At 37.9% G+C, this 11,875-nt stretch overlaps 1 protein-coding gene across 1 annotated transcript; it reads left to right on the top strand.

Annotated features, from left to right (window-relative positions):
• The first annotated feature begins 10,195 nt into the window (after positions 1 to 10,195).
• Positions 10,196 to 11,149, top strand: LOC134385221 (olfactory receptor 6N2). The gene has a single exon (XM_063107143.1). It carries the CDS (start codon positions 10,196 to 10,198, stop codon positions 11,147 to 11,149), a length of 954 nt encoding a protein of 317 aa, XP_062963213.1.
• The last annotated feature ends 726 nt before the right edge of the window (positions 11,150 to 11,875 follow it).

Raw genomic sequence — 11,875 nt, 5'->3', positions numbered from 1 at the left:
CTAAAGTGAGTTATAGATACACAGCCTGCACTTTAAATTTGAAATCATCAGTTAGTCGATCAAGAAACATGGTTAATGGAGTCCCTTGAGTGTAAAACTAGCTCTAGGAACTGAGAGGAAACACATAAAAAGTAGGCACAATTTCTGTTTTCAAAGAGCTTACAGTTTTGTTTTGAAGAGTCAACTTTCTCTCTCCTTCTCATACATGTGCAAACACACACACACACCCACCCACCCACCCACCAGCAGCAATGGCAACATATTGACAAATACCAAGAAACAGACTTTCATTTTGATCTATGTGCATCTGCTACAGTGGGAGGTCATAAAATAGTAGTAGGAAGGAGTGCGTAGATTGGCAGAAGGAAAATGAGGAACTGAAAGTAATCTCACAGAACTTTATTCTGACATTTTCCGCTAGCCTCAGACTTTGAGATCCTAACCTGGGCACCCAGTTGATAGTTCTCTGAAGGTTCTCTTCTGACCAGGGTTACAACTGTGGGATACTCCTAAGAGATTGCCAGTCTCAGGATATTAAGGCCACAGCTCTACTGAAAATACAAAAAGACAATTCATTTTTGAATTAAAACCTCTCTGGGCAGCACTTTTTTTTTTTTTTCTTTCTTTCTTTCTTTCTTTTTTTTTTTTGTGACTGGTGAGGGGATCGTAACCCTTGGCTCGGTGTCGCCCACACCGCGCTCAGCCAGTGAATGCACTGGCCATCCCTATATAGGATCCGAACCCGCGGCCTCAGCCCTACCAGCGCGGCTGCGCTCCCTGCGCCGCACTCTCCAGAGTGAGCCACGGAGTCGGCCTGGCAGCACTTTTTTATAATACTGATAAGGTAATCAAATTTTGGGTTTCCTGTTTTTGAATAACGATGTAGAAATGCTTTCTTTCTAATGCAAGAATGACTTAGTGTTTATTTTAACTGAGTTCAAGAGAAAAGATGTGTGTGGAGGAAGATATGTACGGTGATATACAGTGGCCTTGGCTTCTCTCTAAATTCAGAAATTCAAATATCACAGAATTTTCTGGAAGCAACAACTATTAAATGTGGGTAGGTTGTCAATTGGAGGGTTTTCCATGATAATTTAGCCTCAGGTAAAATTTCCCTGATCATTCCGCTTAGATCTAGACTATATTTCTACTCTGACATTTGTAAAGGGAAATCCATTTTAATACTATTAAACTATGAAGGTTAATCTTGTGGGAAGAAAAAATACAACAACAATTGTAGAAATCAAACCTGTTATTCTTTTCTTTCTCAAGTCAAGGCAATTTTTCTTTTGTGGTGAAAAATGGTTAGGTCGAAATCTCAGGATAAGCCAATGAATAACTTATGAAGACTTATTTGACCAAACACCATTTACAGATAGGTGAATGACACAGGAAAGTCACTGAATCATTGAATTTCTGATTTAGGCAGTGTTTAAGAAGGGATAGCATTTATAATAGCAGCGGTATGTATACAAAGTAACTGACAAAGATGTTAGAGGCTCTTTTGGAAATTCCTATAAACTTCTATTTAAATCCATTTTATGACATATAAATGATGAAGTAGAACACATTTATGGATAAGAAAATCAATATTAGAAAAAAATCAATTCTTTCTAAACTGAGCTATTGGTAAAATAAAATCAGATACAAAATTTCACCAATCGAAGAAGCAGGGTCTCCAGCTGCAGCAAAGGTGGTGTTCAGGGAAATGTAACCATCTTTTCCTGAGGCCAAGAATACTCACGACATTCTAGAAGAAAAAAGAGAAAAGAAGAAAAGACGGCACATAGTGGTGATGGTGGTTTCCACCCGACATCAAGTGATTAAAACTTATACAATAATTTATTTATGCTCAGTGGTCTATGAAGGTGACAGCATTAGAAGAAATTATAATTTAAACTTTTGTTTATATAATGAAGCAGAATTTTGAATATGAAGGTTTTCTCTAATGGCCTTTCAGAAACAGAACTAAAATGGCCTATGTGGAAGTGTATTAAGTCCATATGAGAAACTGAAAAATATTCAGAGTTTGAATTCCCAAGTAGGAGGTTAGAGGGTGCAGTCAGAGTTTATTAAAAGCTCCACACTGGGTTCAGCTTTAATATTGGCAGGGGCATAGGCTGGCCAGTTAGCTCAGTTGGTTAGAGTGCAGTCTTATAACACCAAGCCGAGGTTCGGATCCTCATACTGGCCTGCTGCAAAATAAATAAATAAATAAATAAATAAGAAAAAAGAAATTGGCAGAAGCACTTCTATTTTTTTTCAAAATTACTACAAAGTTGAGCAGAAGGGAGAAAGTAGAATGTCATTATCGCTTTAGAAGTTAAAAGCTGGTCTGAATGTTTATAATATTTTTCTTGTAAAACAAAGACTGAACTTTTTTTTTTTTGGATGGGGAGACATCATATTCAGATGCATCTAAAATTATTAATCATGAATACAGTTTATGGGGCATTCTTAATCATTCATAATGGACATGCTTTATAGCATCCTAGAATCTACTAAATACTACTTTACAACTCATGTCAAAGATGAAGGTTTACATTTTATATGCATAATAAAAATTAACATCAGTACTGTCCTGACCCCATTCCTTGAATGCATGGAAACAAAAGAGATGGGATCTGTGCTTAGGATAAACTGCCAGGCGGAATTATCATCGATCTCATTTAAGAACGTCTCTTCAATTTGATTAGTATGCACAATTATCTGGTTTACAGGGTCTTACATAATTATATTTATATGTCTTTTCTATTAACAATAATTAAGATATTTATAAAAGTTTCTAAATAAAATTTGATGTTCCAGGGATGTACTTTACAGTTTCCCTTCAATTATAGCTTATTTTCTTCTTAATAGGTAGGCTATTCAACTGATTTTCTTTTCTTCTTTAAAAGGAGGCCTATATGACATTTTTACTGTGATCACTACCCTTCCCAGGGCTGGCTGAAGTTATCTCTGATGTTACCCAATCATACAAAGGACAGTGCCTGTGTGTTCTATGTGCCAGGATGCATGGTGGGTATAGGGCTCTAAATATTTATACTTTAAAATTTATTAAAGCAAAAATAAGGAAAAACTTTTAGGAAGATATGCATTCTCTCTAAATACACTCAGGAGTTTTTGGCTGAGTGAATAATTTTGAGGAAAGGAAGAGACATCTCTTCAGATATTATCTCAAATGGGAGTATTCTGAAAACATTGGAATCAGAAATGTTATTCAAAATAAAATGTGTGTGTGTGTGTGTGTGTGTGTGTGTGTGTGTGTGTCTGTGTGTGTATATGCATGTAATGGATTGCCAAGCTACAACCTGGATTTAGCTATGGCCCATGGACCAAATAAGATCTGTAGTCTGTTTTTGTAAATAAAGTTTTATCATCAGAGCACAGCCACATCCATTAATTTACGTATTGTCAATGCTACAAAGGCAGAGTTGAGTAGTTGTGATAGAGACTGTAGGGCTTGCAAAGCCTAAAACATTTATATTCTGGCCCTTTAAGAAAAGTTTGCCCTAACCTGCCCTAAAGTACTCATACAGTATTCTGTTAAGTTTAGACTAGCAAACTTAAATTAAGTGAAATATAATCTTAAAAGAAAGTCTATTCTCAGGACATATTCATGAATGGTCATATACCGTTTTCATATTGGTTTACAGCTTGGCATCTCCCCACTGGTGATTCTGAATCCTGAATCAGCATCCTCGGATATTTTACACAATGCCTTCCTTAGCTGTACTTAATTGTTACCAGGGCTCCTTACTTTCCATTTCATTCTGCCTGCGTGATCCTAGTCCTATGGACATGTCTTGGATACACTTTGGGGAGAAAAGGAAATACGTGAGTTGGATGAGAGTATTGTTAGGAGAGTTTATAGTTAGATGAATAACTTTTCCTAAAGAAGGTTTATTTCATAATGACTTTGAAGAAGAGGATCTAGGAGACTGTCACAGTGGTCTCTACTCAATCAATAGTGACACTCAAAAGTTTTACTAATAACCTAGAAGAAAATCTAAATAGCATACTTGCCAACTTTGTGGTTAACATAAAGTGGGTGGAATGCACAAGAGGGGAGATGACAGAATCACAGTCTAATGATATTGCGAGGCACTGGGCAAATAGACTGAAGCTCACAAGATAAACTCTAATGAGGAAGGAGAGGGTCTTCTGTCTGGGTATCAAAACAAAAAGAATACAATGACCATAACACAACCCTCCAGATAAGTACATATAGGAAAAAAATGTTGTTTATTAAGTGTATTGAATGTCTTCTTTCTGACAATAGACAATAGGGATATAGCATTGAATAAAAGAAATATGGAGCAGACAGAGATGGTCTTTGCCCTTATAAAGCCTGAAATTCAGTTTGAAAGATAGATGTTGAAGGAATTATTAAAAAATGGGATAAACTCAGAAACAGAGTGCTCTGGAAACCTGTAACAGGAGAATATGGTGTACACTGGTTATAAATGTTGCATATGTATGAGGGTACTTCAAAAAGTTCATGGAAAAATGGGATTAAAAGATAATATGAATTTTCCATAAACTTTTTGAAGATACCTCATATTTGGGGGAAGAGGAGTCAGACAAGCCTTTTCTTCATTCATTCATTCAATAAACATTTATTGAATTTCTATTTTGTGCAAGGAAAAACGCTAAGTTCTGAATGATAGTGTTGAAACAACTTGGTCCCTGTCTTCACTGACCTTACAATCTACTGGTGAAAGAGAGAGAGAAACATAAAAGTATATAATTAAATTTTGTGGTAGGTGCTATTAAAATAAAAAACAAAACCTGAAGGGTTGGAGGATAGAATATTTATGGTGGGGTCAGGTAAGACTTCTTTGAAGAGGTGAAGTTAAAGTAGGTACCAGAAGGATAAGGAAGTGTTACTTTGGTGAAAGGGATCCAAGAGCAGGAAAAGGATTTGGTTTTAGGAGTGTTCTAAGCAGAAGGGAGTGTGATTAAAAAACATATGGGATTTTGCTATTTTTTATTTTTATATGAAATGTCCGTGGCCCTGTTGCTCATATCAGGGAGTGAGACAGTGATAAACCAAAGCCAGTCTGAGAAAGAGTGACCAGCATGCTGAGGGGACTGTAACACACATGTAGATCAGTTGAAAGTCATTCAGCTGAAAGAAAAGATAATCAAGGCACGTCATGAAAGCTGTATTCTAATATTTGCAGAACTTATGTTGGATTCAGAAAGGTGCCTTAGGACGAGTAAGGGGAAGTGATAAGGAGATGGATTTCAGTTCATGAAAACTAAATTTTAAACAATCTAGAGTTATGCATTTATTGTAGTTATTTTATTATATAGTGAGGTAAATGGGGATATTATTAGTTAATGTTGGAAACACTAAAAAGGAAAATAGTGTAATGAGTGAGAAAGAAAAATCTTAAAGTTTATGGATCACCTACTATGTACAAGGCTTTATACCTTGCCATTTATGTATTTTACTGGAGAAAGAGGCATTGAAAGCTAGCCTGTGGTGTTCTCACAGAATACCAACATCAATAAGGTCACTCTGCAACCATGATGACATAAAAATAAATAAATAAATAAATAAATAAATAAATAAATAAAAGAGAATGTCTAAGAATATACAAAACAAGATCACTGTATAAACCAGAAAAAAAAGTCTCCCTTTCCTCACTAGTATGAGTGACTACTGTACCTTTATCAATTACAGCTTTGGTCTACCTTTATATAAGATTCATTATGAAACCCAATCATAGAATTATTCCCAGTGACTGGCAGAACCCCATCCAGTGCAAGCTCTGCCTCCTTGAACCTTCCCCAAATCACCTAACACAAGCACACATCCTATAATAATTCCTTTCTAACACCTTCTTACTGAAATGATCCGCAGTTCCCTTGGTATGTGATCCCCTTCATTGCAGTGAGTCAGTAAACTCGATTTTGTTAGACTATGGGTATGTTCCTTCTCTTTGGATGGAAGGCATTGATATGTCATTTGATTCTCGAAGCAAACCAAATAAGTCCTCTTTAAACGTGAAGAGAATAACTCTGCAAGATGTTAAGCAACTTGGACAAGGTTGTTATTTGAAGGATTTTAATCAACAAACATCTATTCTACACTTGCTATGTGGAACAGAAAATGTAGAATAACACTTTTTAAAACTAGTATAGTTACTTTTTGTATTTTGCTCACTTAGTTTTCACAACACATATTCATATAGGATAAAATATAGATTCGAATAAATAAATGACTTCCTAAGAACACTTAGGTAACAAAAAGTGATCAAGAGCATAGGCCTTGAAACAGGTGCCATTGTGTGACTACGTGACCATTGTAATGTACCTTTGACCACTATCAACACTTCTGGAGGCAGTGGAGCATAGAAGTGATGATCAGGGGCTCTAAGGTCAGAGTGATTTGGTTCACAGTCCTGACACTGGAGCTGATGTGACTTTGGGAACATTATTGAACTCTCTCTGCTTCAGTTTTCTCAGATGTGAAATGGAAATAACAATATGTCTTAGCTAGAAAATGCTCAAAAAATGGGTCTTTTATTGGAGCCAGGATTCAAGTTAAGATTTCTGAGCCTCTACAAACCCCTGCTTTTTGTCAGAATAGGCAACTCCTATCAGACGGTCTTCTCACAGGAAAATATGGGGTGGGATCAGGCACAAGTTCAGGAAAAGTAATTGCCTGAAAAGACAGGGGAGAATATTTCTGTGGTAACAGAAGAAATGGGAGAGTGCATTTGTTTATGGAAAGAGTGTTGGGAGAATTGGGGTAATGTTTTCAGAGCCAGAGCCCAAGACTGTATGTTAAGAAGTCACTACAGAACGGCAGGTGGAGTGGTAAGGAAGGTGAAGGTATAGCAAGCATTTGGAGAAAGGTTTCTCTGAGCCCACCTCCTCAGGTGGGGGCACACCCTGCCTGTCACCAGTGCCCTCCCAGGAGCCTGAGTCTCACCTGCCTCTGGGGCTGGAGATCTCTTTCTTCACTGTGCCCCTTGTTGCCTAAAACAGTCAGCTCTAGGGACTGTGCCTGTGGGGATAAGACTCAATGAAGAGAATAAAAGTCTCCTAGATCCAGTCTCAATTTCCCACATGTATACCTAGCCAGGCAAGACCAAAGCAGACACAATGATTTTCGGTGGTTGGCAGGTGAACTGGGGGCTACACTTGCTGTAGTGATCTGCAATCTGAGTGTTGGGACTGATAACAGATTTGAAAACATTCTACTTTGATATCAGAGAGGTGGTTTGGTGGAAAAATGATTTAAATAACTGGGACTGGGAATATCTTGTTTTGAGATCTTGTAGTATCAGATTTGGAAGAGATTTTAAAGGCCACCTTGTCCACCTACTGTCTTCACTATTTGATAATTAAAATCGCTCTACGATCAAGAGATTGGCTAACACCTACTTTGAAAATGTTGCGACAAGGAATTGTCCTGTGTGCTGCTGTAGACTGGTTATGTGCTGGCAAGAAGAGCAGAAAGTAGAGATTTCTAAAAAAATCATTTATGACATAGGAGCTGTGACTAAGATGATTTAACGAGGTATTGTGTCCTCCTAAGAGTAGATGTATTTGAAAAAATCTTCACCTAGAGAGGGCCTTACATAGGTACTCTAATTGGGGATTAAAGACACTTGGTGGTACAAGAATTTAGTGTCAGAGGGTTTCAGAGTGCTCCTGAAATTATTCTACGTATGCAAGACCGTACTTAACCTACACATAGAGTTGGCTTCAGAAAAGCTAATTCATAGAAAGAAGAAAAATAGTCCATAACAGTCCCCTGAACACAGATGATGAACAAAATATTTCTGAATTTAATTTCTCTGGATCAGTGGAAATAATGACGGGCCCTTCAACAAGATTAGGGAAAGTGAGGCCAGACTAAATTTGACATGCTAAGATCATTTGGATATATTGAGGTTCAGATGATGAGAGGACAACAGGAAGGATGTGTTCAGGTGAAATTGAAATATATATATATATATAAACCTAAATTGAGGCTAGAACAAAAAGAAATCAAGTACATTTAAGTAACATTAATTGTTCCAGGTATTAGTAGGGAGACACGCAATAATTAATGAAGTACTACATTTACTCTCAAAGATCTTACTAATTTACGGGAAGGCAGACTTGATAAAAAGGTAACATGCTGTGCTAAGTGGACATTGTAAAACTTATGAGACCATAGAGGAAAGAATAAGTAACTTTTTCTGGGGGAATCAGGAAAGGCTTCATTAAAGAGCTAACCTCGGGCCTGATTTTGAAGGACGAGTATCAGTTACCAGCTGGAGAAAACACGAGGACAGTATACAACCGAAGCAGATGGTCAGCAGGGGCAAAAGTACCTCAAATGCAATGAAGCAAGGATTTCTGTTTGTACATGTCTGTCTCCTGTAATTGGAGAGATGAATGTACAGTCTCCTTAAAATGGAAGAGATTCAACAGGAGGAGTACCTTAAACACTAATTGCTTTCAATGAATTTAGCATTTTGAAATATCAAACCTGGAAGTTTATTTCTGCTGCAGGGCAGGCATAAGGGTTTGGGAGAAATGTTTGGAGTTGAGGGGGTGGTATGAGTTGAAGGGAAAGTATTGGTCTACTAGTTACTAAGTTAATTATTTACATTAATTAGTTTGATTAAATATTTAATTTTCATTGAATATTTTTAATGTGACAGCCATTATGTCAAGTGTTAGAATGACAAAAAAAAAAAAAAAAAGCAACCGACTGCAGTTTGTCAGTATGATGGCTGAAATTCGACCCCCATCTTCAAATGCAGTGTGATCTACCCAAGGTACAGTGTCGCTGACACTGGTTACCATTTTTATGCATTTAAAGTCACATAATTTTTGGTTTTTGTTGTTACTTTTTTCTTTTTCTTTGTTTTGTATCTATCTCACATTGTGCTTTAGAACTATCAGAATGTTCAATAATTTGTGTGTGTGCTTTTTTTGTCATTGTTGTTTTAGTATGAAATTTCACCAAGCCAGCTCTGTATTTATATAATTAGTTTCTGAAAATACAGAATTTATGCTTATTGCCACTTTATTGTGTTTTTTTTTTTTAAATCTGCATTCTCTCACCAAGTGTGTTAACCGGCCCCCTCATCTTTCCATTAGCAACACCCATGAGCCAAATCCACACCTTCATCTCTGCGATTGAGGTGAGAAGAGTTAAATTTCAGTCACATTTTAAAAATCTATGTCTGGCCACACCCGTCACCTATCTGACATTCTTTGGTGGTGCCCCACATCTTTTAAGACAAGGTCACAAATTACTGGGTGAGCTTTGCCACTTCCCTTACCATACAGGAAACATGTTTCCTTAACTCAGGCTGTTTATGCTCAGGACCTGTATATTTCATCTGAAATGTTTCTTTTTAAAATCTATCTAGCTGATTGATACTCTTCTTGGAAAATTCAGCTCAAGGGCTTTCTCTTCTAAGGAGCCTTTTTCAGTCATCTTGCTCGGAGAAATGATCTTGTTCCTTGGCACTTTGCGGTGTACTGAACTTCACAGGTTATATTGAGATGACTGACTGATGTGTTTGCTTCTGCTATGAGGTTGAAAGTTAAGGCAGGGACTGTACCTTGTTGAATTTTGTATTCCTTATGCCTGACATGTGTGTTTTCAATAAAAAATTTATTTTCACAGAGGTGAACTGGGCAGTAAGAAAAGATGTGCTACTGCATTAATCTCATATACAAAATTCACCATTTGTAACTTAACTAAAAAAAAAAAAAAAAAACATGACCTGAGGAGAAAAGATAAAATGTTTGGGGAAAGCCACACAGTATAGAAATAAACAGCATGAAGTTAGAGTGCATAAATTCAAATTTTATTTCTGTGACATAGTATCTGTATGAAATAGGAGTGTCATAATCTCTCCATTCTGTCTGTTCCTGAGTCTTCTCTTACTTAAAATAGGCATAATAATGGTTCTTATCTCTTTATTTGGCTTATGTAAATTAAGTAAAATGTTGAATTCAAAGCACTTGTAAAAATGTTTGGTTCCCAGTAAGTGCTAATAAGTGTTAGCTATTATTATTTTAGGCTAGAATTAACAGTAGTAGCAGTAGTAGTAACTAATGTGCTATCTTTAAATTTAAAAGAGAGAGAGAGTGTGAAAATAAGTTTTGACCTGGATTTGGCAGTCACCTTGATACAGTTTTCTCCTCTCCTTCTCCACCTCAGCCTCCCATGGAGCAACGTAACCACTCGAGCCTGGCTGAATTTGTGCTCCTTGGCTTCCCCAATGTGGGACCTCTCAGGCTCTGGCTTTTCGTGCTGCTGCTGATGGCATACCTGCTGACCGTCTGTGGCAACATGCTCATCTTCTTAGTTATACAACTGGATGCAGCCCTGCACATGCCCATGTACCATTTCATCAGCGTTCTCTCCTTCTTGGAGTTGTGGTATACAGCCATCACCATTCCCAAGATGCTAGCTAATCTCCTCAGTGAGAAAAAGACTATTTCTTTTGCAGGTTGCCTCCTTCAGACCTACTTCTTCCACTCCCTTGGGGCCTCTGAATGCTACCTTCTTACAGCCATGGCCTATGACCGATACCTGGCCATCTGCCGACCCCTCCACTACCCTGCAATTATGACCACAACACTCTGTGCCAAAATGGTTGCTGGTTGTTGGACTTGTGGCTTCCTATGTCCCATTTCTGAGGTCATCCTGGTCTCACAGCTGCCCTTCTGTGGCTACAATGAAATCCAACACATCTTCTGTGACTTTCCTCCTCTGCTGAGCTTGGCCTGCAAGGACACATCCACTAATGTTCTGGTGGACTTTGCCACCAATGCCTTCATTATCCTTGTCACCTTCCTCTTCATCATGGTTTCTTATGGGCGAATAATTGGGGCTGTGCTGAAGATAAAAATGGCTGTGGGAAGAAAGAAGGCCTTCTCTACGTGTGTCTCACATCTCCTCGTGGTCCTCATCTTCTTTGGGAGCATCATCTTCATGTACGTGCGGCTGAAAAAGAGCTATTCACTGACCCTTGACCGGACACTTGCTGTAGGCTACTCTGTACTAACACCGCTGGTCAACCCAATTATCTACAGTCTTCGTAACAGGAAACTCCTTAAGGCCATTAAGAGGACCATCTTCCGGGAGGGGGTGAAAGCTAGTCCTGCTTACCATTGACTTTCTACCAACGTCCTTTCTTCACTTCAATGTTTGTATCATAGAAGTTCTAAGTACCTTTACCTGGCCTTGAATAATCTTCCCATGATCACACATGCTCTGGATCCCATCTCTTGTCACCTTTTCAAGGACTTCATTTCTTTATGTTTTTCTTCTGTTATTAGATCTTTACCATTTTTTTTTTTTTTTTTTTTTTGTCTTTTTTGTGACCGGCACTCAGCCAGTGAGTGCACCAGCCATTCCTATATAGGATCCGAACCCACGGCGGGAGCGTCGCTGCGCTCCCAGCGCCGCACTCTCCCGAGTGCGCCACAGGCTCGGCCCAATTAGATCTTTACCATTTTAATTTCTTTCTTGGTCAGTGTTGTCAGCATTTAAAAAGTTTTTAGTATCTCCATTATTTTTTTTAAAAGCATATACGTTACCTTTGCTGCACATTTTCATCCAGCTAGAGGTTGATTTTTCTGCTCCCTTTTCCCAAACTTCTCAACACAACTTGTCAACACTTCTCCTCTTCTTCACTTCCTGTTTACTTTTTAACCCATTTCCAATCTGGCTTTGGCTCATACCTTCCAACCAATATATTGCCATGGTTATTAATGACCTCCATGCTGCCAAATCCATTAGATCCTTCTTGTCGTTTCTCTTTCTTTAATTCTTGACACACCGGACCAGTCATTACTTAAAAAAAAAATGTTTGTCTCTTAGCTTCCGTGATATCATCTC

Source organism: Cynocephalus volans, chromosome 8 (assembly GCF_027409185.1).
Source record: "Cynocephalus volans isolate mCynVol1 chromosome 8, mCynVol1.pri, whole genome shotgun sequence".
NCBI classification, from domain to species: domain Eukaryota; kingdom Metazoa; phylum Chordata; class Mammalia; order Dermoptera; family Cynocephalidae; genus Cynocephalus; species Cynocephalus volans.
This window is presented reverse-complemented; position numbering and strand designations above follow the sequence as displayed.

Coding starts and splice junctions, on each gene's coding strand:
- LOC134385221 (XM_063107143.1), top strand. CDS start 10,196: ATGGAGCAACGTAACCACTCGAGCCTGGCTGAATTTGTGCTCCTTGGC.